This window comes from Neolamprologus brichardi, chromosome 10 (assembly GCF_056152115.1).
Source record: "Neolamprologus brichardi isolate AB-2024 chromosome 10, ASM5615211v1, whole genome shotgun sequence".
NCBI lineage: Eukaryota > Metazoa > Chordata > Actinopteri > Cichliformes > Cichlidae > Neolamprologus > Neolamprologus brichardi.
In genome coordinates, this window is record NC_142113.1 from 2,321,750 (window position 1) to 2,349,095 (window position 27,346).

A 27,346-nucleotide genomic window follows, 5' to 3' on the forward strand; every position below is an offset into this window, starting at 1 on the left:
TAACTTTTTTTCCACTGGATAAAAGTTAACGTGAGTGTTCTCGGTGGTCAGGAACAAATGTAATCACATGGCAGGATGCTGTAAAAGGACCAAACTTCAGCCAGGAGAACAACTGAGATAATCCATCCACAATACGAGGTTAGTCATTCATATACTGCTGCATGGGCTGGGCTGTAGTTACATCCTAAGGTTTTAAAAACTGAGCTTAAATAAATGATTAGCGGCAATAAAAGCCGAGGGAGGTCAACAGTGATCACTGACTGTTTTAGGAGCTTTTTGACATTAAATAGAAGAAAATACAAAACATTAAACATGTTAACAACACAAAAGCCATATTAAACGCAGACTACTTTAGGCCCGGAAGTAGGATTCGTCACGTCATCACTTAACGACCGGATAGTTACTTGCTAGGCATGATGCATTTACACTCAGTAATCTGGAATTTCAATGACATTGTGTTTTTCTTCTAATTGGGAGCAGATGAGTTAAGCAGAGTTTTCTTTTTTTGAAAATTCAAAAAGAGCTGCTCCTCTGGGTAAATGTCTCCTAGCTGAGGTACACCGAGCATGCTCAGCTGGGAGGAGAACCTGGACTGGACCCAGGACACACTGGAGAGATTATGTCTCTCAACTGGCCCATTTGTGTCTCACTAGAAGAGCTTGAGGATGCGGGAGGGGAGAGGGAGGTCTTGGCATCTCTGCGTAGACAGCTGCCCCTGCAGTCTGGACCCTGATAAGTGGTACAAAATGGATGTTTTTTGTTCTGATTCTATTTCATATTTTAGTTTTTCCTTCTTCATCATGTTTAGTGAGAATCTTCTCCTCTGTGCTTAGTACGTCTATTGGGATGTTTCCTGTTTTACTTTGAAACTTTGCTTTCTTTGGTGTCTTGTTCATACTTCCTGTGAGCTTGATTGTCTTGATTATATTCACCTGTGTCTTCTTCCTCATCTGTTTCCCATTGTTAATTATTCTCATCTTCATTTTATCTTTGTCCTTCTCTTTGTTCAGTCATCATCTTCAGCGTTTGATTCCCGTTTGCATGACCCTTTCTGAGTTGGAAAACAAATTGAGAGACTGCCTCTGCCGTAGCACACTTTCTGTCACCAGGATGTCTGGCTTGCTGATTAAGACTGACAGCATTACGTCCCCTCCCCCGGTGGTTGCTTAAGACAACAGCCTGTCAATGCACACATTACACAAATCCCAGTGAACCTCAGCACCAGTCCAAGTCTCTGAAAGAGGAGCTCAGCTTTACTGTGTGACAACTTTCTGTCTTTATCTGTGTGCCTGTGAGGAGAGGCGTATTGATACGTGCAGTCATTTCCTTTAAAGCAAAGAGCGGTAATGAGGGACGGGTAATCTAATGAGGAGCTACATAAATTGTAACAAGGAAGCAGCTTCTGTTTACCAAAACTCAACCCAGCTGCTTAATGTCCTCCCTCCCTGATCTGTTTCTTATCTCGCTCTTGCTTATGTAACAGACAATAAACCACATAAGAAATATGAGTTAGTGACATGTTCTGCTTTTTTGTGCAGAACATGTCACCTTGTTGATGCAATGATATCTAGTGTTTGCAGACTTACCAGCGTAGTAAAAGAGTCAAGTCTAGTGAGGGTCTAAATTTTCACCCAGTAACGATACACACCAACCTGTTTGAGAACAACTAGTCCAGGTTTGTTTAACTGTTGTTCGCTGGAGCACAGAGACAAAAACTGAAACAGGATCTGAAAGCTGGCATTTAATGCCCGGTCAGATCTAGTTCAGTCTAATCTAATTCTTTGATCAGATAGTTCCGGGTTTAATTGAATGTAATTGGAAATTTAGACCACTTTGTCCTCTTGCACATCACCATCAATGTAGGTATCTTTGTACAGCACTTAAGCACAATAGATTGTTCAAAGCAAGTAAAAAGGAAGAAAAGAAAAATCCGTGGAGGTAACATAACAAACCTTTTGATTTTCCACACACAGCAAATACGTTCAAGGCTCTTTTAGAGGCTGTTTTAGACATCTTTGAGTTCTTGATAGAGCGTATCATCAAGCACTCACATGGGATTTTCAGGTGTGTTCTGCCAGTTGTCTTCTTGATCTTCTAACCTCAGCAGAAGTCTGGTACCAAACCTAAGAGACTAATCATCACACCCTGATGATCATATTCCTCTTCAACACAACAGAAATCCATCAACGTAAGAAAACAGTTGGGAGACTCAAACTGTGAACAAAATCAAGCTAAGAGGAACAAATGGGTAGCAGCTGGCTGTTTTAGGAGAAAAGGGAAATAAACTATATGTGTGTCTCATATCGTACTTCAGATAAAAATAAGAGGAAGCAGCCTTTACAGCTGTGCCATCAGACCACCTGCACCTCCATCTGCGTCTTTATAAACGTAGCTGTGTAATTAGGAAAGACGAACAGCAGTAGTGGGTCTAAAGTGTGCTTCTTGCACATTGCACTCAAGTTCAGTATCAGTAGAAAACCAAGTTTATTATTAGCTGACGTATAGATTAAAATGTAAAGTGTGCGCTGTATAATAAAATGTTGCTGTTTTTAAAAAAAGGTTGAATTAAAACAAAAAACTATGATTTTGAAATCTGCACAAATATGTTTGTTTTTTCACTTTGAAATTCATTTATTAATTCAACTTTGTGCCTTTATTATCTGCTGCAGCCTCGTGGTCCCAAGGCCTCGTTTCAGATTCAAGTGTCCTTGCTTACATGCTGCACACTTCTTTACTTCAGATCTTCTAATGCAATAAAGCCCATCTGCAAGTTCTGCTGATTTATTTACACTAAAACCCATCAATACAGTACAGTATTTTGTAGCTGTTGAGCACTTTATGGTATGGTATTGATACTAATAGACTGACATAAAACAAAATGCATGAAACCAAAATATTGATAATAATAATAATAATGTAGCACCTTTGTAATAATGCCGTGGGTCAAACAGCTGGAACCTCTGAAGCTGTTTAAAACATGCGTGTCTCAATTACGTGGAAATCCTCCTGGATAGCAATGTGTTTTTATTGGTATTAATAGATTTTTTTGTTGTTTGGTGAGATTCACCTCTTTCTTTCTAGTCCAACTTAAATACTAGATATTTACAGTACAGAGCAGCAGTCTCTGCATAAAGATGTATCTGCCTCAGTCCTGGCAGAATTACTCAGTCTGGTTCATATCTAGGGCAAAGCGTACGACGCCGCCACCTCTCCGAGGTCCGGGTCTATCCAGCGGTGGTTGTGGTTCTCCTCCAGCAGCATCCTGGGAATGATGATTACTGGGTCGGAGAACCTCGTCCTTAGCATCTCTAGGAGGCAGCACATGGTTAAGATGGCAGAGAAGGAGACAGAAAGAGACACATGATGAAGCATTTCTCTAGGGCCAAGCACAAGAAGGTAATGGGCTGAGCTGAGCACCCTGTGACCGCTCATTTCAGAGATTTCTGGGAAAGATTTAGCAACACCGCAGGCTTCCTTTCTTCTTTCTTTGCTTCCCACAATTTATTACATAAAAAAACCAAAGGATAAATAAAAGTTTGCTTTGCATCTCAGTCAATACAAGTTACTTTTTACAATCAGTACAGGGTGGGCCATTTATATGGATACACCGTAATAACATGGGAATGGTTGGTGATATTAAAGTCCCGTTTGTGGCACATTAGTATATGTGAGGGGGCAAACTCCTCAAGATGGGTGGTGACCATGGTGGCCATTTAGAAGTCGGCCATCTTGGATACAACTTTTGTTTTTTCAATAGGAAGAGGGTCATGTGACACATCAAACTTATTGGTAATGTCACAAGAAAAACAATGGTGTGCTTGGTTTTAACGTAACTTTATTCTTTCACGAGTTATTTACAAGTTTCTCTTTGTTCACAGCCATTGACATGTCGAAGAGGTTAACACGTGAGGAGCGGATCGAAATTGTGTTGATATCTGGTGAACGCAGTAACCGGGTCATTGCAGCAGATTTCAATGCAAGACACCCTACGAGACCACCCATCTCCCATGCTACAGTTAGCAAACTGCTTGCTAAGTTTCGTGAAACTGGTTCAGTGTTGGATTTGCCAAAATGTCAATGCAAGAAAACTGTCACTAATGAAGAAACATCAGTGGCTGTCCTAGCTTCATTCAGCAAGAGCCCACAGCGTAGCACTCGCCGCATGTCACTGGAGAGTGGCATTAGTTGAACATCCCTTCGGCGGATATTAGCTACTCACAAATGGCACCCTTACAAACTCCAGCTACTGCAGCAATGAGGATGACCCAGATCGGCGCACAGAATTTGCAGGATGGGCAAAACAAAAATTGGAACAGGACCCTCAGTTCACGCAGAAGATTTTGTTCAGTGATGAGGCAAACTTTTATGTGAATGGTGAAGTTAACAAACAAAACCACTATTGGTCTGACACTAACCCACATTGGATGGATCCTCCAAGACTGTTGGAACAACAAAAGTGATGGTTTGGTGTGGTATATGGGGTACAACGATAGTGGGTCCATTCTTCATCAATGGAAACTTCAAGGCCACTGGATATTTGAAATTGTTACATGATGATGTGTTTCCCTCTTTATGCACTGAAGCTGGCACGTTCCCTGAGTTTTTCCAGCAAGATGGTGCACCACCACATTATGGGTGCCTGGTCCGAGCATTCCTAGATGAACAGTTTCCTGGAAAGTGGATTGGTCGTCGTGGGCCAGTTGAATGGCCCCCAAGGTTTCCCGATCTGATCCCCTTAGACTTTTATCTTTGGAGTAATCTGAAGGCAATTGTCTATGGTGTGAAGATACGAGATGTGCAGCACCTGAAACTACGGATACTGGATGCCTGTGCTGGCATTTCTCCTGCGGTGTTGCTATTAGTGTGTGAAGAGTGGGAGAAGAGGGTTGCATTGACAATCCAACACAATGGGCAGCACATTAAACACAAGTGGTCAGAAACTTGTAAATCACTCATGACAGAATAAAGTTTCGTTGAAACCAAGCACACCATTGTTTTTCTTGTGACATTGCCAATAAGTTTGATGTGTCACATGACCCTCTTCCTATTGAAAAAACAAAAGTTGCATCCAAGATGGCCGACTTCTAAATGGCCACCATGGTCACCACCCATCTTGAGGAGTTTGCCCCCTCACATATACTAATGTGCCACAAACAGGACTTTAATATCACCAACCATTCCCATTTTATTATGGTGTATCCATATAAATGGCCCACCCTGTACTTTGACCCATTCGCTTAGTCGCAGCGCTATCACGATTTCCAGGATGCCAAGAGTACAATGAGGGTCTCGGGGTGTTCTTTGAAAGAAAGGCTACAAAATGCAGTAGACGATGGAAAAAAATCCAAATCACAAATTAGATCATAAGCATGCACCTAGAGCTCCTGTCATAACTGATCAAAGCAGTGTCGCTTCCCTCATTCCATCCATACTTACCGCCCATCTCACACCCATGCTAACGCTCGTCACAGTCTAGTGCAAAGCCTGGGCCAAATTACTGAACACAAACTCAGATTGCAGGTCCAACAGAAAACAGTGGCAGCATGCTTTAAAGAAAGAAAAGTCCACATGAGATGGATTTGTTACAGTTTTGCATGTGACTACAGTGCATGAGTGACCTGCCTCGCACATGACTGGGGTCATACCTGAGCCGCTAATTCAACTAGTCAGTCATGCAATTTAACCGTGGGGAGTGGGTGCATTCCGGCAGCTCGATCGGGACTAGTCGCTCACGACTGGACTAAAACCCAAGGCCTCCTTAAGAAAAGCCACCTTAAGGAACCTTAAATGTAGGATGTGACAGCAGGCAGGCAAACGTCCCCCTCTAACCCACCTCCCCCCTCACTCTAGTGTCCATATGGAAGAGAAATACAGAGGGGAGTAGACCAGAGATAATGTGGTGGTTCACCAGAAAAAAAACAAAAGTGTGCCACTGTAATAGAAAACAAAAGTAAATGACAACTCCATGAGCAAGTATGAATGACAATGAGTGGCAATTCTGTGTCTATGTCTTCTTGTTGCTCTTGATTACCTGGGATTGGGAAGTGCACAGCCCCACAGGTGTTGCTTTAGAGTCTGCACCCAGCCAATATCTCGGATTGGCTGGCAGAGTTGTATGTAGTGGTACTGTTTTAGCACAACCCTTCAAATGAACCAGAATGTCACTGGTTAGCACAGGACAGATTGGACACAGCATCATCCAAAATGTGACATCCTCAAATAGCATACCCGTGCCACCGGGCTAAAGTATGAGAGAGAACAATGTGAAATGCAACATCGCGCACACGTCTGTGGAATTTTATTTTATTTTTTTGGCAAATTCACTAAAAGCTACGAAAAGCACATGACATCTTGTTCTGGAATAAGTGTCTGGACATCCTCCCTCATGCTTGTTGCTCCATAAATCGCACGAGTTCTAAGAATATATTGAGACACGATGCAAAAATAATATATTCTTTGGTTCTCACGTGACGGCAACATGCAGGAGCGGGGAGCGATGTCAGAGCTCGTGCCAGAACACGGCGCAATCTTTGATAAGCATAGAAAGAAAGTTGTGAGAGAAAATTCTCTTCCATGTGGATTTAAAAGAAATCTCGATATATTTTTTTCAGAAATGTTGTTTGTCACAAAGACAAAGACTTGGACAGGAAGAAACACTGACAGATACCTGCAACCGGTAATTTTTCATGGTTCTTCTTAACAAAAAGAAGCAAAGAAGACACTGCTTTTTCTGCTTTTTTGGTTTTTTGTTTGCATTTATTTGTAATGTTTCATTAAATATGAGCAAGCAGATAGAAACACAAGCACATCACAACTTTTTTTTCTTTTTTTTGTCCAAGACATCACTTTCTTTACCATACTTTCTATCCTTATTTGCCTAAAAATCATAAAGATAGCACCGGGTGTGTGGTGTGCTAAGCACTGTTTACATTTTACTGCCCCTACAAGCCCCCCCACCCCACCCCACCCGTGTTACATGACAAACCGACCCCAACCAAAGGCTGCAAAATGTTAAATGAGTCAGGCCTTTATCCCTGATGGAGCGAGTGCTCAGCTTGTGTAGATGTGATGCAGCGGTGATGGTAAGAGTTGCTGCTGTCTCAGACACCACAGCAAACAGAGAAGGGACTGTCCATCATTCAGAATGGAGAGAAAGATGCATGATAACAGAGGTGTGTGTGGGGTGGAGCACAAAGATAACAAGACTGTCTTCTAATGCAAAACAATGTGTCTCTATGTACACTAGGATAAAGCAGCTGATACTTTACAGTAAGTGCAGAATTGGACTCAGCCAGCATGTATCCCTGCTATAAACTAGTAAATATAAGTTATATACACACAACTTTTCACAGACAAACAGTGTGAAACTTTCCTCGTGTTCTCTTTTGTTCAGCATCTTGCTGAAGGTATCCGATTTTCTCTGCACTACCACGTTCACTTTGAAGACAAAGAGAATCAACATTTTAATAAATAAACGCAGTGATTGAAGTAAAACGCAGGATTCAGAAACAGAGAGCGATGAACGACGGGATCCAGCAGACACATTGCCGTGCCTCTAATATCAGGAAAAAGTATTTATAAGCACAAAGAAAATCAGATTAAGGGAACTTTAAAAAATTGCAGTGAGACGGTTGTTTTTGTGCAGCATGAGATGTCTGCTATCAGCCAGCTGCAGTTTATAGTCTGCAGAGTGCATAAAAAAAATCCAAAAGCAGATGCACAACATGCACCTTCACACTGGGGATTTATGCTCCAGCAGGAAATCTGCACCATAACCTACGGCGTAACTGACGTGGACCTCCATAGTAATGGAACGACATGTTTTTCGCTGCAATTTCTTTACATTTATTAGTGAGAGATAAACAATCACAGTCTCATATAGCATCGGTATAAGGACTCACAAATGTCAGCAGACACATGGGGGGAGATTACAGAAACTACAGGCTACCTACTGGGGTGAGGTAATTTGAAAAGAAGTGGAAAAACTCGGGGGACAAACATGTTTGGCCCCAAAAATAACAAATGAGAACAAACCTTTTATTTTGCTTCTGCTTTCTGCCACCGCGTGTAAAACACACATGGTTAACACACAACGCAGCAGCACAAGCATAAATGAAGTCGGCCACTTATGTAGGTTACATCAGAGGCCAAAGAAGTCTAAATCAGACAGCACAGGGACCAGACCTGTTAGTAAAGACGGCGTTGGGGTGATTACACTGAACTATGGTCAGTGAGACTGACAGCTCTCGGCACTTGGCGAGAACGATAAGAAGCACAACATCTCCCAGTTTCACTGAACTCACCTCTCTCTGATTCTGAGAACCGACGTCACTACTCCCCGCCTTTATGTCTTTATGCCTGCATGACAATGTTATCTAGTTCAGGGGGAATACTCGAGTACTCTGCAGACTGACTGGTGTTTAATGCACGATCAGTTTAGTGTGACCTAGATGGTTCGTTGGCTACGAACGCGAGGGGAGAAAAATGCTCAGGTGTTTTTCTTTAGATGAATTATAAAAAGCCGTACAACAGAATTTAGTTCAGAAAGAGACACTGATTACAAATCACATTTGGCAAAGCTGATATTGCTCAACACAGACTCTGAGCACGTGAACGGAGAACAGCAGCAAAGATAACAGAGCAGGTATCAGACACTCATCATGATAAACCAAGCGGGACATTTATCAAAGATTTCAGACTTGCTGCTCATTTTTGTGCGTGTCCAAAGTGCCAATCTGATTCATTTTACCTCAAAAAAACCCACAAAGGAGGGAAGAAACAAATCCTTGATAAATTCAACAATGCAATCTGCTCGGCTGATCAAAGCCAGCCGCCAGAATTGCTTGTCGCTGGGCCTGTGCATTCAGCGATTGGCTAGCCAGGCAGCCAGTAGCCATGGCAACCTGGAGATGGAGGCAAGCAGAGTGGGGGTGGTGGGTGGCGTCGAATAGGCTGCGAGAGGGGAGAGGATGCTCACGCCCACTCTGAAGCAATGTGGCATAGCGTGATACAGGAGGAGCAATGGCGTGGCATGATCGCAGCGCAACATCTTATTCTAATGTAACAGTGTGGCCAGGAGGTAGAGACAGAGCACTGAGGAAGAGGATGAGAAAGAGGCTTGGGGAGGAAGGAGAGACAGATGAGAACCGATGTGAGAATCAATTTTGCAGCCTCTGTGTTCGTTTCTCCCCGAAAATAAGAAAGAAAAGGAGAAGTAGTGCTAAATGATTTTTACTCTTTTGCCTCAGCCAGTTTGTTGTTCATCTCTTTACTTTTCTCCTTGTCCCCCACCGAAGGCCGGTTCTCGGGCTGGTTCTCTGAGGTCGCCTTCTTGGAGCCCCTCAGCACAGTGCTCTGCTTATCTTTGGGTTTCTTCGCTGGCTTGCTCTGGCCTGCTGCTGTGGCTCCAGACTTTTTGGATTTAGAGCGAGGGAGACTATACCTGTCAACCTAAGGATGGTGGATAGTGGAAAAGAGAATCCTGAGCTGACATGCCTCAGTGGTGTGCAATGAGATGATCATGGTAAGGATTGCACATCAACATCACAGGTCTCATTTCTATCACGAGATTTATTTGAAGCAAAGTTTGGCAGGTGTGCTCTCACCTGTTTGCCGGGGTCTATGTAAGGCTCACTGTACAAACTGCGTATCCTCCTCCTCTCCACGGCCTTGTTGTCAGCAGGCTGCAGCGGGAACTGGGCCTTGAAGGTCGCACTGTAGCTGGTTTCCAAGCTCGTCTTTTCATCCGGTGGCAGGTACTGGGATTTGGCCCGTATCATCTTTACTGGCTTCACGTCTCTGTACGCTTTGAATTCAGTTCTGTGGAGAAAAACAGGAAATAAGCTGCAAAATCTACAGTGTAAGACGGCCCTGTTCAGTACTGGAAGTTGGATGATAAATATTGACCTGTGCATCTAAGCTGTGGAGTTCAAATGTGCTTTTAGAGGACAAGGTCAAAGCCCACATGCGGAGTATGAGCACACTGTTAACCAAATGAATCAAAGCACTCGACCACCTCCAACTTATTATCAGTAAACAGCAGAGAGAGCACCTGCTGGACGTCCAAACTGTTGTTGGGGACATTAATAAGGTATGTTTGAGATCTCTACTCCTCAAACTTCCCCAACATGCTAACGTGTCCAACCAGGGGGGACAGGACACTGGACCATGTGTACAGTAACATCAAGCATGCCTATAAATATGCCTTCGCTACCTGGGACAATCTGACCACCTCTCCCTGCTCCTCATCTCTGCCTACACCCCCCCTCAGGAAACAAACCCTTCATTAAAGATGATGGTCTCCTCCAGCTACAGGACTGTTTCATTAAGCGCTCTGTAGAGAGTGTGTCAATGACTAAAACCAACCTAAAACCCTGGATGATGAGTGAAGTACAGGCTCTGACGACCTGACGAAGGGCATCAAAGCGGCCAAGACGAGGAGGATAGAGGGCTTCCTCACTGATAACAGCCCCCGCAAGGTGTGGAGAGACATCCAAGCCCTCACCAACTACAAAGGCCAGAGCCCCTACCCGTTTGCTTGCAGGGTAAATCGGTCGACAGAGGATGCCGTCACCATCAACCTTCACAGAGCGCTGAGCCATCTGGAGAACAGGAAGAGCTGAGTGACGATGTTCTTGCTGGACTATAGCTCACACCCCCTGCCACCTGCTCGAGGATCAGACTTCCAAACCAACCGGCCTCAATCAGTCCGACCCCTCCGTCCACTTCAGGTCCCAAAGTCAAATGATCAATGCAGCATTATGAGAGTCGAAAAACTCTCTAAATCCTTTCATCTTTAATAAAATGATCAGCGTTGCTGCTTTACCAGGTGTAACAATTAAGTTTAACATCCAGGCATCCATGAAAACAGAATTTATTACATTTAATGGAGTTAGAAGTTAGCAGGAAGTTAGCAGGAAGTTAGCTCGCTAGCTTCCACCTAAGCATGATATAGCATGTTCTGACTGAGGGATTTCTGAAAGAATTCAAACGTACAGCTCTGTTATCACTTCCAACATAAATGAAGACAGAAAACTAAACAGCAGTGACGTTTGTAGGGTTACTGAAGTTGGGCTAACTGCTATATAATGATGTGCTACGTGATCGCTAGCAACACAGCTATGTTAGCATAAAGCTGGAGGATGAACGCTAACTTTTTTCCACTCGATAAAAGTTAACGTGAGGGTTCCCGATAGTTAGAGACAAATGCAATCGCATAGCAGGATGCTGTAAACCATAGGTGTCAAACTCTGGCCCGCGGGCCAAATATGGCCCGCAGCCTAATTACATTTGGCCCGCGAAGCCATACCAAATTACTATTAGAGCTGGCCTACTGGTATTATACAGCTAATATATATATTGTTTAGTATTAAGCTTTGCTTGTTCCATATTCAGTTTTTCAGCAAAACTTGTTTGAGTCCATAAGAAAAGATTCATTCTTATATCTGGAGGAAGATTTTTTTTTTCAATAAATATTAACATTAGCCCGCGACTTTGTTTCAGTTTTGAATTTTGGCCCATTGTGTATTTGAGTTTGACACCCCTGCTGTAAACAGACCAAACTTCAGTCAGGAGAACAACTGAGATAATCCATCCACAATACGAGGTTAGTCATTAATATACTGCTGCATGGGCTGTAGTTACATCATAAGGTTTTAAAAACTGAGCTTTAAAATGATTAGCAGTAATAAAAACTGAGAGCGGCCGACAGTGATCACTGACTGTTTTTAGGGGCTTGTTGAGATTAAATAGAACAAGATACAAAACATTAATATATGTCAAAAACACAACAGCCTTACTAAACGCAGAGTAGTTTGGGCCCAGAAGCAGGATTCATCACGTCATCACTAAAGACCGGATTCTCTTGTATTCTATTCTATGTGCTTATTGTGCATCTTTATAATACAATGGATCTGGTCTTTTATCAGTCCCCAGAGTCAGAACCAGACACGGAGAAGCTGCATTCAGCTTTTATGCTCCTTATATCTGGAACAAACTCCCAGAAAGCCTCAGATCAGCTGAAACACTCAGTTTATTTAAATCCAGGTTGAAGACTCACTTATTCTCAGCTGCATTTAAATAAAACACCAAATCTGCACTTAAGCTTAAATTTCAAAACTTACATTTTAACTACTGATTTTATCTGTTTTGATTTTTGATTTTATATACTGTTTTGTTTGTTTGTTTGTTAATTTGTTTGTTAGTTAGTTAGTTAGTTTGCTTGTTTTAATCAATTTTAAATCATTGTTTTTGTTTCTAATATATCTGTAAAGCACTTTGAATCACCTTGTTGTTGAATTGTGCTATACAAATAAACTTGCCTTGCCTTGCCATCGAAAGGTTCACCCTTGAGTCAAAGTGAGCATTTGTGCCAAATTTAAAGAAATGAACTGAAGGTCCTGAGATATGTTGTCACAGGATGTCAAAAAATGTGTGAGATCAGAGTAATCCTGACCTTACACCTGATCTCACCAAAATCATTTCATGATGAGTCCGAGCAGCTGTGTTTAACTAAAGAAAGAAAAATCCCATTTGTGTGGACCTTTGTGCCATTGTGGTGGTTGTTTAACGATCAACACTATTAGAATCTGCATAGTTCTGCTGTTACTAACTTTAGCAATGCTTGTGTAGAGAAAAACTGTAACGAGTGGTGCATTACTACTGAAGAGCAGAGAATGTCAGAGGTAGTGCAGGTGGGAGGAGGTCTGCACCACAATTTCATGGTGTGATATCCTGTAGTCCTCCTCACACAGCATTTCTGAAGAAGGTCAGCAGTATGGCATTCCTTCAGTGCAGGCTGGCCTGCAGCATGTGCTCTGTATCACTGACATTTAGAAATGTATGGCTAGCATGATCCACACAGTGTCTGGATATGAGCTGCGTATTAAAGGCCTTTATTTTACATCACCTTGCACAGCTCCATCGCTCCTGTTTTAATCTGCAGCGCGTTGTGTTCTTTTAACATTAGTAGTCCATCCATGCATGCACCAAGCTTGCTTTTACAAACGTTAGTGAAAGACTGAGTCATTCTAAAGAGCTCGTTGGATTTAGGGTCCACAGTCCACCATCAGCTGTATACTCAATATTACTGCAAAGTGAAGTGTTTAGGAACCACAGCAACTCAGACCATGTGAGGTTACAGCATGAGGTCACAGAGTGCTGAGGTACATAATGCAGAAACGTCACAGACAGCGCCGAACCTGCTCTGGAAATAACATCAGCATAAAAACTGCACCAGGAGCCTCGTGCCATTTGGTTTCCATGGCTGAGCAGCTCCTGTAGGTGCAATCTGTAGGCAGCCCAGTATTTTCGTCCACATAGGTCGTGTCCAAATTCATGGGCTGCATCCTCCTGAGGCCGCATTTGTAGATCGATTACATCACAGCGACGCGCCGAAGGCTGTCCAAATCCGTAGACTCCTCCGAATGCAGCCGACAAATGCGTCCTCTTTTTCCCCGAATTTGAAGGATGGGTCGGGTGTGTCCTTCGTGGCCTACCATATCCCAGAATTCATAGCGCGGCCCAGCCAAACTAAAGTTTCCAACAATGGCGGCCGCTACTAAGCTTTAAAATTACTCATACTAATCTTTCTGGGTCACAAAATAAACTTTTAACATATTTTCAGGCGAGAATGTAGCTGTGTAAACATCAAATATCTGCTCGGTTTATCAAGATATCGCATATTTGCAAAAGTGCTTCGACGTTTTCAGAGACGTCTGCTACCCACCAGCTCGATAGCTAGTCGGGAGCTCGAGGGTTACTGAACTCCCGGCACATCATTTTCAGATCACCGCGGCCTTTCGCTGCTCGGGTTAAACGTAATATATAAGTCACCTAGACAACCTAAAAATGTTATTGTTGGGCTTTTTTCAGTGTTTTGTTTGTCCGTGAGTAAATCGGTTTGGCTGAGATTAAAGTTATTAGATTAGATAAAATAAAACTTTATTAATCCATCGGGTGGGTTCCTCCGGGATTTTCACACAGCTGAATAAACGTCAAACAGAAAACTGATTAAACAGAAGTGTGAGACGGTCGAGAATTTACGCCAGTGTCCTGTTATATTTTAGACAGCAAGGAGCAGACGGCCGAGTTTATTAAACTCCACCGAGACAGCGGTGACGCTAATCAGAAGGCTAGACCGTCCAATTTCCCCAGCCGTTTACTTCCGGCCTACCCGACCTTCTGAGGACCCGGCCCACGTAGACCGCGAAGGCCGGGTCCTCAGGAGGATGCAGCCCATGAATTTGGACACGACCATAGTGTCTGTTGTTTGAACACAGGTTTGCTCTTCAGCTACTTAAACATTTTTTAAAAGCATTTTGAAAAAGATTTCTAAACAAATATGATTTTAAAAGTTTTAGTAATCTGGATGAAAACATATGAAACTTGGATTTCACTATTTTTTGGTTTATGTTCTTAAGATTCAAGCTCTTCACGTGGTGTTTTGTAGCAAAATGCTGAAATCAGGTAGCTAATTACAAAGCTCTTGTTTTTATTGCAGCAAAATGAAACCATCATTAGTCATCCTGTCATGGTCTGTGTGCAGGCAGGAAGGAAAGGACCCAAGCAGAGGTAAAACTTAAACTCTAAACAGCAGCTTTATTGCTGGAGACTAGGAGAACTTAACTTGAGGCTACAAACATAAACTAGGCAAGCCGACCACACAGACCGGTATGAGGGAGACCACAACACTGGAAAAGAGAAACACAGGGCTTAAATACACTGAGGGATAACGAGGGGAATGAGACACAGAAGGAGAGCACAGCTGGGAGTAATTAGGCAGGACGAGTCAAGGGAAGCAAAACTAGAAACACTGACATGAGACAATAGCTGTGTCCCAAAACGTCGGCTGCATCATTTGGAGGACCCGGCCTTCGCGGTCTACGTGGGCCGGGTCCTTCAAAGACCGAGAAGGCCGGAAGTGCGAGGCTGTGAAATTGGACGGTCTAGCCTTCAGATCTGCGTCATCGCTGTGTCGGTGGAGTTTAATAAACTCGGCCGTCAGCTCCTTGCTATCTAAAATATAACAGGACACGGGAGTAAACTCTCGACCGTCTCACACTTCTGTTTAATCAGTTTTCTGTTTGACGTTTATTCAGCTGTGTGAAAATCCCGGAGGAACCCACCCGATGGATTAATAAAGTTTTATTTAATCTAATAATCTAATAACTTTGATCTCAGCCAAACCGATTTACTCCAGAACAAATAAAACACAGAAAAAAGGCAAACAATTACATTTTTAAGTTATCCGAGTGACTTATATATCATGTTTAACCTGAGTAGCGAAAGAGCGGGGGTCTGAAAACGATGAAGCCAGGAGTCCGCTGCTCTCGCCTGCTGGAGTGACCATTGAACCCCCCGGCTTGCTATCGAGCTGATGGGTAACAGACGTATCCGAAAACGTCGGCGCACTTTTGCAAATATGCGATGTCTTGATAAACCGAGCAGATGTTTGTAATTTACACAGCTACTTTCTCGCCTTAAAATATGTTAAAAGTTTATTTTGTGGCCCAGAAAGATTAATTTTAGTACGTTTAAAACTTAGTAGCGGCCGCCATTGTTGGCAGCTGAAATTTGGCTGGGCCGCGCTATGAATTCTGGGATATGGTGGGCCACGAAGGACACACCCGACCCATCCTTCAAATTCGGGGAAATGAAGGACGCATTTGTCGGGCGCATTTGAAGGAGTCGACGAATTGGGATAGCCTTCGTCGCCTGGCTGTGACGTAATCGGCCTTCAAATGCGGACCTCCGGAGGATGCAGCCGACGTTTTGGGACACAGCTACAGACCGTCAAAGTAAAACAGGAAACATAAAGAGACACAGACATGACAACATGAACTTGACAACCCGAAATCACAGATAAGAAACACATGAGACGTAAGTGAAACATAACTAGATTAAACTTGAAGCAACTAAATAATGAGCCGAGAACTTACCATCTTCAAAATACAACAAAAGAGATCAAAAACCAAATGAACGTGCTGGCTCACAGACCGAGCCCCCGGCACGTCCTCCACGTCACAAACACCGCACTTACATTACTTAAAGCACAAATAGGAAACATCACCTGCAAATTAGTTTTACAGATAAATAAATTATACTCCAGACAGAAACAATGTTTCTGTTAAACACTGTAAAACTGCAGAATAACAGTTTTACAGTGTTTCTGTTAAACACTGTAAAACTGCAGAATAACAGTTTTACAGTGTTTAACAGAAACATTGTTTCTGTTAACCCTTTAAGACCTACCATAGAACCAAGTCCGCCAGAGCTTATATTATATTTTTACATGCTGTGGAGCCATTTTTGGGAGCATTTCAAGTTGCTATACATCAATACAACCATTACAGCCTAGATTTTAATAATATGTAGGAATTAAGTGCATAGTGATTACATAAATTGCAAAAAAGTGCAATAAACTACAAAAAAATTGAAAATCGTTTTTGTTTTTTAACATATATTTCTAGTTAGAGAAATTTAAGAGGCTTATCCCTCAAAACTGTAAATACAAAAAAGTTGCACAAAATAGTTTCCCACCACAGGAAATTTATTTTGAGTGCCTTCATAGTTTTATTTTTGAAATACACCAATTTTTATACACTGCAGGAAAAACGAAAATAAATATTATAGTGCAAATTTGCAAAAAAGCAGCATATGCATCAAAATAAACTATTTCCAGCAGTGCAATATGAGTCCTAAGCATCCCAGAAACCACACAGAAAGTCATAAAGTCAAACATAACTTTTAAAAACACCAGTATAGGCTCATTGAGGCCCGAACCATAAAAAACTACATTTCCGCGAAAATGACGTCACTTCCGGTTTCGGGCAGGTCATGGCGGACATGCGATCGTTCGCGCTGCCGTCTAATCCAATGTAGGAAGTGTTACAAACAGCTGATCGGGTCGGCAAAGCGTGTTTCTGGAATATTATGTTTTTGTTGCTGCAAGTGCTTTTTATGCAGTTTTTGCAAAACTATATGTGGAAGGAAACTGTGACCGAGGACAAGCTGATGGCATAAGATGTAAGTACAACTCCTCAGGTTTCATATGCAAAAAAAAATATTGCGCTAGCTCACGTGGTTGCAGAGCTACCGGGATTTAAAAATAGTTACGCAAAACAGAGCGTGCCCGCTCCTACCGGTTTTAAAGGGTTAAACACTGTAAAACTGCAGAATAACAGTTTTACAGTTTAACTGCAGAATAACAGTTTTACAGTGTTTAACAGAAACAATGTTTCTGTTAAACACTGTAAAACTGTCCCGTTACGCTGTGACACTTGGCAGAATATCATTAAAGACAAGTGACAGTCTACAAATTATTTAACATATTTTTAATTAAAACTAATTTTCAACTTCTCTTCTCCATGAGTATATCATAATCTCCTGTTAAACTAAGCTTAAACTAGCTGTCAGACACTAACATGTAGTCTATTAAACAAAACCAGTGAAATGTCACACTGTGAAATGTGAAAAGTAAGCTATACTGTACGAAGGCCGGTGACAGTGACATGGCTGCTGAATACAAATATCCTTTCTTCACATGGTGCAGAGAGGAGGTGGAAACCACACACAGAGCCATTACATAACCACCAAAGTCCACTCAGTGCTCGACGGGGCCCGAGGAGCCACGATGCAAAGACAGGTTATACAACAATGTCCACGGCCGAGGATATAAAGCACCCGCATGACCTCACAGGCCGTGCGTGTATGTGACAGAAAGATGGAGAAAGAGACAGATTGTGAGTGCAGACAGGGTTCACAGTGTGAACATCGCTGCTACTAGTCAACATATGACTGGGTAACAATAAAGCCTGTGTCTCCAAGGTCGATGTGTACTTGGTACTTGTTCACAAAAACAGACAACGTTCAAAACACTTTCCTGTCATATCATGAAGCTAAACTCTGTATTTATAAACAAACCAAAACGTGAAAACAAAGCAATGTGATGTTCATATGGGCTGGACATAGTTATTGGTCTGCATTTAACTGAGCAACAATACCTGATATATGGCAGAATGGCTCTGTTTTAGCACCCCTCATATAAACCATTTAATAGTGGAGAGCATATCTATGTACAGAGCAGGTGTTAATGACAGTAAATATGTGCTGGGTCACAGACCGAGCCCCCGGCACGTCCTCCACGTCCTCCACGTCAACTTCCCCCTGATTACATCAGGGGGAAGTTGAGGTGAAGCAGGTGTGCAGCACCTGTGGCGAGGCTAAAGCAGCTTCAATACAATGCTCTATATGAGCTTTACTGAATGGATCTAAGTGAGGGCGACTCAGCAGATTCAGTTCAATTGTATTTATATAGCACCAAATCACAACAACAGTCGCCTCAAGGAGCTTTATATTGTCAGGTAGACCCTACAATAATACCAACACTCCCGAGGCGTAATATTTTACGTTAGGTGACACATCGTCAATATGTTACGCTTGTTTTTCCTATTTAAAAAAAGCCATTAGGGCATTCATGTGACTGTAATAAAGTATCCATCCATCCATCTTCATCCACTTTATCCGAGGCCGGGTTGCGGGGGCAGCAGCCTAAGCAGAGAGGCCCAGACCTCCCTCTCCAGCCACCTCCTCCAGCTTATCCGGGGGAACACCAAGGCGTTCCCAGGCCAGCCGAGAGATATAATCTCTCCAGCGTGTCCTGGGTCTGCCCCGGGGCTGCCTCCCGGTGGCACATGCCCGGAACACCTCACCCAGGAGGCACCCAGGAGGCATCCTTGTCAGATGCCCGAACCATCTCAGCTGGCGATCTCGTTCTTTCGGTCACTACCCACAGCTCGTGGCCATAGGTGAGGGTAGGGACGTAGATCGACCGGTAAATTGAGAGCTTCGCTTTTACACTCAGCTCCCTCTTCACCACGACGGACCGGTGCAGCGTCTGCATCACTGCAGCTGCAGCACCAATCCGTCTGTCGATCTCCGGCTCCCTTCTCCCATCACTCGCGAACAAGACCCCGAGATACTTGAACTCCTCCACTTGGGGCAGGAACTCATCCCCGACCCGGAGTGGGCACTCCACCCTTTTCCGGCTGAGAACCATGGCCTCAGATTTGGAGGTGCTGATCCTCATTCCCGCTGCTTCACACTCGGCTGCGAACCGCTCCAGTGCGAGCTGGAGGCCATCACCCGATGAAGCCAACAGAACCACATCATCCGCAAAAATCAGAGATGAGATTCTGAGACCACCAGCCCTCCGCCACTTGGCTGCGCCTAGAAATCTAAAGTAATCTTTGCAAAATAGTTTTTAGCATTAACCCCTTAGTCCAACAGATAACTTAAATTTACAGGTGAAATCGTGAGGAAAAAAATGTAGCCACTCGATTCTCATCTTCAGACATCAGTGGATTAAAAAATCAACTCGTATCTCATAGAAATTGTGATTTTATTAACTAACGTCAAAGCTAGTCTGCACCTGACGATAAAAGATCCAAATGTAAACACCCCCTTCTGATGAAAGTGAATTCAGTTATCGGTGACTAAAGGTTGTGCACTGCTGTAGGCTGGACAGCCTAGAATCACAAGTACACGAAGAAAAGAAGAGCTGTGCATTTATTTTGTGATGTTCATGGCGAGACTCCTGCGAGAAGAAGAGGAAACGTGGTGAGGAAACTCCTACAAGGCCGACATGATGCCTTCAAGTGGTTTTTGATATCCAAACAACACTTTCAAAATAAAAAAAAAAGGCAGCTGGAACCACAGGAGAACCTGCAGTTTCTGCTCGGAAAGTGTTTAAATAATAAATGCAGGTATCATTTATTAAAGGGCTTTTTGTGGTTCTTTGTGGCTGAACACAGCTCTTGGTTAGTAGTTCATTACCACACTGTAGGGAACTGCAGACGGCCCATGCACCTACAGAGAGTTCCTGTATCCTGGTGGAGGCAAGTTTGTGGTACGTCTGTGGTTACTGTTGCTTGTGCTGTTGTTGGTGCGTCAGCAGCCCTGGAGAAGAGCTGAAGTGAAACGGAGAGTTAAAAACAACAACAAGTGTCCACCACAGTCACTGTCTGTGCTTTTCATGCTGTATTTCTGATTCACGATGTTTCTTCATGCTTTTTCTGTTCCTGGTGAACTCCAGAACGAAAGAAGGGTCACTCCCCTACTTGTTATGGCCAACTTGTCAAGCAATCAGCTTTTCAAGTGCACACAGCCGAGCTACATGCTGTGAGGGTGTTGGAGGAATGCATGGAAGCATGCATGCACAGGTTGCCTCTCTGTAGACAAATATCCAAGCATACAGAGACAACAGAAGTAAAGCTGCTCTGGAGGGCTCACTCTGCTGACCCGCCGTGACTGAGAGGATGTGCGGAGAAAGCCCTCGTCACAACGGCCAAACGCTGGCACCGACCATGGTGGAACCGCGCCAGGGTACAGTACTGCTGGGCTTCATGCAAATCTGCCGACCTCTCACATCGGGAGAGTCATCGGAAAAATGCTTTCAAACGAACGGCTGCAAATTTCTGCACCGTGGAATCAAACAGCGCTCAGCTATATTTAAAAAGCATGGTGAGGTGTTACTGGCAGGCCAGAGAGAACAGGACGCAGGCCAAGGCCAAGAATAATGGTTTATATGTACAAAGACTGAAGGTTTGGATGAAGGAGTAGAATGAGGTGAGCAGGGGGAAGATACGGGTTTGGATCTTCTATCGAAATCTGAAATCCTGCTGTTTCACTGCTTCCTCTGAAAATGGGTTGCAGGTTTTATTTAGTATATGTGTGACAGCCATGAGAAGAACTGCTCTATGCATCTGTCCACTCAAATCACAATGAATCCTAACATGCCCAGAGGTTTTTACAGTTGAGTAATTAATTACTAAATGAGTAGAAAATAAATCTCCAGCAACCCAATTTTGATGTGTTAATTTTTAACTTCCCTGTATTGATGCAGCACGTCGTGGACTTTTGCTCCACCTTGTTCTGTAAGCTGTAAGTACATTTGCCCACTGAGACTGCTAAGCCTAATTTATGTGCAGTTGTCACTGATGGACATCCTGACTCCTGATTTTACAGCAGCACTGGCCATACATCAAGACTTGGCTGCTTTCTGCCAGAGTAATCCAGGGAAATTGACCTTCCCACGCACCACAGCTCCACTTCCTCACCGTGTTTCTTGGCGTGTCAGTGAGTGCAACGGCGGCTGTATGTTAACACATCCTACGTCCTCTGGGACCAGTTGGCTCCCTCTCAATCTCACAGCCGTAGCTTCTCAGGGGTCCAGTTGAAACTGTACATCGCAATCATCAATCTTCACAAAGTGATGCACTAAACTAATGTTGCAAGTTTTTGACTAAAGGCTGGTTTCAGTGTTTAACGTAACCAGTGTTTGGTTCAGGGTTAGGGCTAACTGCAATGCTAACTTACATAATTCATTCATACCCAGAATCAAATCTGGGGATATTCGCTGTAATCAGATATGAAAAAAATCAGATTAGAGTGGTTATATAAGACACCCAGCTTTAGTGGGCAGCACTCTGAACTGACAGTTTAGGATTACATTTGGGCAACAATATCTGTCACCGCTAAAGAATGCAGCAGTTCAGAAGAAAATCAGTTGCATTTTGGTTGTTCTGTGGACGTGACATGAGAGATAAACTGTCTTTAAGTCTGAACATTACTGTCTTAGAAAACAAGGTTTTTATTTGCCCAGGTGAGAAACAGGAGACATGCAAAAGAAGGGCACTGCGTTAAGAAATGCGTTGAATGACAGTAACGTGGCGTGAATTCAAATTAAAAATGTACTTCCTCGGTCGTCTTCTCATCTTTTCTGAACTCGATGAACCTGCTCTACCTGCCTCACTCTCAGCGACGAAACCGCATCGGCGTTCATCTTCTCGACAGCTCTGCCTGATCTGCTCTTCGGATGTCTTTTGTTAGTCGACACAAGTCGCACAATGCAACAAACAACGCTGTCAACATGAAGAGCAGGCTTTGTCTTTTACAGTTTTTGCAAACACGAACCACACGATAACAAAGAGTCTGACAGCAGCCACTGCCGGAAACTCGAGACTTATTTTCATGCATAAAAGGACATTTTACACATAATGCGATGAGTTGGCGTTGAAATGACGGTGGGATGGGCTTTGCTTGAAAATGCTGCACCAAGTCGGTGCAAGAAAAGGAAAAACTGTTTCCAATGAAAAGAACTGCAGAAGCTTTGAGCATTTTCCCAGGTGCACTGCAGAAAGAGCGTCTTTGTGTTCGGCACGCTGTCTGGTAAAAATAAAGGTTCAAAGAAATGGCGAGTACCCTCATCAGAAAAGAGCTGAGGGCTTTGTGTTTCACTGGCCCGCAGTGATAGGGAGGGCTGACTTTACACATGATTAGCCAAAGTGACGATTGCAGATGTTAACTGATGTTAGTGTCTTCTAATAAAACAAGAATACTAAAAGAGTAACAGATGATTCTTTGTATTGCTTATCCTGTATCTAAGGCTCGTGCTAACTTTATATTCTCTAATTCTGTTGTATTGACTTGTACAATTGAGGTTTAGTACAAAACAACACCAGCATGTTTTGATGGCTTAATTGTCTGTTTGGTCAGACTTGAGAGCAAATAATTATGGAAAGCAGCTAAAACATTTCATCCTACTGATGCTGTTTTTTTTGCTAAGGCTCACTTCTCTGAATTTCTACTACTGAGGTGACATTAGCGATGAAGTCAGCTGATTGAAATAAACACTAACGCAGATCCAGCATTACAGTGGATTTATACTTCTGTGTTAAATCCACGCTGTAGGTACGCGTAACTCCAAATCCTTCTGAAACCCTATGCTGTAATCTGACATGCACCTCCTCATAAATGTAACATGAACAAGTTGCCGTCAACACAAGCAGCACAGTTATAAATGCTGACATCAGCCACTTGTGTAGGCTCCAATGACGACTCCACATGGAGTCACCACAGAAACATAATTAAGGTATTAGTGCTGGATTTTACCTTTCATATCTGTCCACCAGGGTCTGATTGGGATGGTGAGTACAACATCACCATGACAACTATAAGAGGGATGTCAAACTCCTTTAACCTTATGAGCCACATACCGTCTGCTTTGTGTGAAACTCCTTTTCTATTAGTGTAAAGAAGTTTAACTACCGTATTTTCTGCACTATAAGGCGCACTTAAAATCCTTGAATTTTCTCAAAAATTGACAGTGCGCCTTATGTATGAATTCTAGTTGTGTTTACTGACCTCGAACCGATTTTATGTGCTACAAGGCGCTCAGCAATCTGTCAAAAATGTTTTAGCATGACTTTGCTAAGCTACGAAGCCGCACTGCTTGATGGATTGTTGGAGCATTACGGCTGCCGTAGTCAGGAGCCTCGCGGAGGAATCTGGGTCCTAAACTCCATCTCCTTCAGGTCCCAAAGTCAAACGAACACTGAGAGTTAAAAACTGTCTAAATTCTTTCATCTGTAATAAAATGATCAGCGTTGCTGCTTTACCAGGTGTAACAATGAAGTTTAACATCCAGGCATCCATGAAAACATAATTTATTACATTTAACAGAGTTAGAAGTTAGCAGGAAGTTAGCTCGCTAGCTTCCACCTAAACATGATATAGCATGTTCTGACTGAGAGATTTCTGAAGCATTCAAACGTACAGCTCTGCTATCACTTCCAACATAAATGACGACAGAAAACTAAACAGCAGTGACGTTTGTAGGGTTACTGAAGTTGGGCTAGCTGGTATATAATGATGTGCTACGTGATCGCTAGCGACACAGCTATGTTAGCATAGCATAAACATACTGAAGCTGGAGGATGAACGCTAATGCTTATAATCTGGTGCGCCTTATGGTCCGAAAAATACAGTACACGTTTTCCCTGAGATATCTTAGCATTAGAAAACGAAGTACAATTCCAACAGTATGTCTCAGTTTTTCTGCACAACACAGAAATGCTATTCTAGTAAATGAAAGAAATCTGTTACTACGACTCTCTGGGCTTAAACTGTGAAAATGAATAAATATGTAAAATTACAGGAGAAGTTCTGACAAGTCATTATAAAACAGGAAGTTTTTGGACCCACTGTAAAAAAAATAATAAAAAAAAATCCATAATAATGACAGGAAGTCTTAACAGAAGAACGAGGCTCAAGTGGTCAGGGGTGAGAGGAGGAAGAAGCCGGAGGATTCGATATGAGCTACATATCTGTCTGACATCATATAAGAACAGAGCTGTCCATAGTGAATTTTGAAGGTTAAAATTCAGTTTTACATTCATGAAAACTGTAGTTATAAAGCAAAAAACATTCATTGGATTTTATTTGTTCAGCCACATAGCCATGTGTTAAAGGCCTGCTTAAAAACATATCAAGAACTTGAAAACATAATTTGAAGCAAATTTCTTTCAGTGTTTTTGCGCATACACTGTGTGTGTGTGTGTGTGTGTGTGTGTGTGCATACAATCTGTGGCATTAACCCACAGCTGACCTGCTTTGAGTCTCTACTGGCAGAGGAAGACAGAGAGCTGACTGGGCTTCTGCTTGTCACAGTGCAGCCATTTCCTGCCGTGCGGGGGGAAAGCCCTGGTCTGTACCCTGCTGATGCTCAACAACACAGACACGCCAGCAAGGCACCAAACAGCTGTAAGGCTTCCTCAGTGATCACACACAGCACCACTCACCTCTGCCAGCAGAGTCACACTTCAGCCAGGCTCCCTCTAAAAGCCCAAACCTGCATCCCGTGACAGCTCTGAGCCAAGACTCCCGATTTAGGAGTAAACTGTGAGAGAACAGGACGTTCAATATTCTACAAAATCAGTGTATAGCACAGCAGTATCCTCCACAGGACTTGAGTATAACATATATAGAGTATCAGCTGAGGCATGTGTACAGTGGCTTAGACGTGCATGACTTGATGTTCATCCATCCACCAGTCGCCATCATCACCATCCCTCAGAAACGTTGCATAGCAGTACAGAGATTAGACTCATAGACCTAAACACAACAGTGCTCGACAACAATTCCACCTTGACCTTTCCACTCAGCTTACTTACCTTCAGTGGAGAAAATACAAGATGACCGCTGTGTAATGCATTTGCATGCTTTGACTGTATTACACTGTGAAACAACTTCTCTGTTAGTCACCCCCAATTAAGCTCTGTGTTCTGATGATTATCACACCTGCAATGCAACCTCAACAAAGCTTCTCACAGAGACCCATTCAGGAGGGTTTCCTCTGTGGAAAGGCCTCCTGTTCAGGTTTGTATCCAGCTGTGCAGCTGATAATGGACTATATGAAAATGATACATTCGATTCTTTATTCTCTTTGTTTGTTTTGTTCGTGGTGGTGTAAAGGATGGAAAGGTTCCCTCAACTTTGACCCAGAACTGGGTAAATATTGAGGCTCAGTTAAAAAATTTGTCTGCATTTTAAAAGACAAAAATATGAATGCTTGGAGAAAATGGGACAACTCTTGGCTAAAAAATAATGATGAGTAAGGAAGCACAATTAGATCAGCTTTTAAATTGTAGCTAATTTCACTTTGTGAACATTATTATACCCATAACATCATCTGAACCCCTTCATTAACAGATATACTTGCAGTTAGCAGTGTGATCACAAATGTCTTTCTGAACTGACTTTATGAAAATGATATTTCTTTAATGTCAGCTTTGACCCCTTTGACCCTTCACAGGTCTCTGAGGCCTTCAGCACTCTCTCTCTCTCTCACACACACACACACACACACACACACACACACACACACACTGTATTAACTTACTTGTAGGAGCTGCCGCCTGAAATCTCCTCTTTGATCTGTCTGTTCACGGCGTCCCTCCCTCTGCCCTCTCCTTCCCCCTTCAGGACCACTTTCTTCTCCCCCTCCTTCTTGCTGACGCGCTTTTTCCTCTCCTGGCCCTGGAGCAGGTCCTTCTCCTGGACCTTGTCGGCTATAGCGCTTTTTTCAACGCCGCTGTCCGCCTCCGCCAGCACCACGTGCTTTTTTGGGTGCTTGGGCCGAGCCGGTGTGCGATCTTCACCGCCCGGAGGCGGTTTGGGTATCCAGGGGTGATCGTACCTCTTCGGGATGGGCCAGGGCTTGAAGTCCTTCTGGTACTGGGTCTCACTGTTGAACGGTGTTTCCGGTTCGTGGTACTCGTTCTTGGGCTTACAGCTCGGTTCGGGACGCACTTTCCAGTGCTTAAAGTCCTCGCGCATCACAGAGCTGCACACGCGCTCCTCGGAGACGCACCTTCGCGGCGCGCGTGCAGTCGGAACGGCGCGGCTTTCTGCGCGAGACGGCTGCGTTTCTATAGCAACTCGGGCCTGGGGAGGATGTAGCTGCGGCTGCAGCTGGATGTGCTGCATCTCGGAGACGTCCGTGTATTTGGAGAAGACCAAAGGCACCGCAATGTCAGCCTTGTCCAGCTGGTTCCAGAAGCGGGCCATGCAGCACGCCCTGCTGATGCAGGGCCACGCCATGGTGAGCCGAGCTCACAGCTCCGCTACAGCACGGTGTCCCGCGGCTCGGACAGGGGGGAGACGTTAGTCCACTCGGTGCTGTCAGTGAACCAAGATGTCCGAGCTTCACGGAGGGATGCGACGCTGTCTTTGACGTTAAATTCGCTTCGTATGGAAACCCATCGCGCTTTCAGGGAACACAGCTGCAGAACTGAACGACTTTGTTTCGGGGTCTTTTTCTAACAGACGTCCTCTCCGCGTCTCTGTGTCCTCTGTGTCCGTGCGTCCTGCTACATCACTCCACGGCAGGGCTCTGCAAGCAAACACGGCCCCGCCTGCCCGCTCAGCATCCCAGAGACACTACACTGAGCCGAGGATGCACTTAGACGTCACGTTAGAGACAATCTAAAGAGGACTTCCGGTGTAACCTGCATTGTAAAAGCTCTTCCACTGAAGCAGCGCAAATTGAAATACACCTCAAAGAAAAATAAACATATTAAAGGGATTTACCTTGTGTGTCGACAGGCTCCTATTAATAAACAGAATGTCTGACGGGAGCTACAAACACCGAAACACTGACTCCCATTGAGACTATCGTGAGTTTCCTGTTAGTGCCGGGCTGATAAACATGCTGAGCTTGACGAACAGTTTGTTTTTACGCACCTGACCTACAGGAGGGTCATCCATCTTTTTATTTGTATTATTTTAGCTATCATTTCATTTTCAAAAAAATGCTTTGGTTCATTGCATATTTTCAATATTATTTACATGAATGTCAGTAAATATTAAGTCAGGTAATGCTGCAGTTCTGTGCATGATTATTAAAGTATAAAAAAACAGACAGTATTGAAGGGAATTTTAAATAAATGAAGGTTTTTTATTGTTTCTTTCTCATATTCTTTCAAATAAAGCCATCACAGCGCTCATT

At 43.4% G+C, this 27,346-nt stretch overlaps 1 protein-coding gene across 4 annotated transcripts; it reads right to left on the reverse strand.

The window, feature by feature from the left end:
• Positions 1 to 2,652: 2,652 nt before the first annotated feature.
• On the reverse strand, positions 2,653 to 26,794 carry map6a (microtubule-associated protein 6a). 4 transcript variants are annotated; one of them, XM_006788694.3, is made up of 5 exons: positions 25,739 to 26,794; positions 9,606 to 9,819; positions 9,236 to 9,450; positions 6,032 to 6,142; positions 2,653 to 3,308 (listed from the first exon to the last, which is right to left on the reverse strand). In XM_006788694.3, the coding sequence occupies exons 1-5, from the start codon at positions 26,437 to 26,439 to the stop codon at positions 3,161 to 3,163; spliced, it is 1,389 nt and encodes a 462-aa protein (XP_006788757.1). In that variant the 5' UTR covers positions 26,440 to 26,794; the 3' UTR covers positions 2,653 to 3,160. The 4 variants fall into 4 exon arrangements, with proteins under 4 accessions (XP_006788757.1, XP_087703184.1, XP_087703182.1 ...); XM_087847057.1 differs by lacking the exon at positions 2,653 to 3,308 and adding an exon at positions 5,205 to 5,932; XM_087847058.1 differs by lacking the exon at positions 6,032 to 6,142 and having other exon boundaries at positions 9,273 to 9,450.
• Positions 26,795 to 27,346: the final 552 nt, after the last annotated feature.

Excerpts from the sequence above, each read along its gene's own strand:
- map6a (XM_006788694.3), bottom strand. The coding sequence starts at position 26,439 with ATGGCGTGGCCCTGCATCAGCAGGGCGTGCTGCATGGCCCGCTTCTGG. Across the intron at positions 9,451-9,605 it reads ACATAGACCCCGGCAAACAG|GTTGACAGGTATAGTCTCCC; the intron begins GTGAGAGCACAC and ends CACCATCCTTAG. Across the intron at positions 6,143-9,235 it reads AAACTGGCTGAGGCAAAAGA|GGTTGTGCTAAAACAGTACC; the intron begins GTAAAAATCATT and ends GTTCATTTGAAG.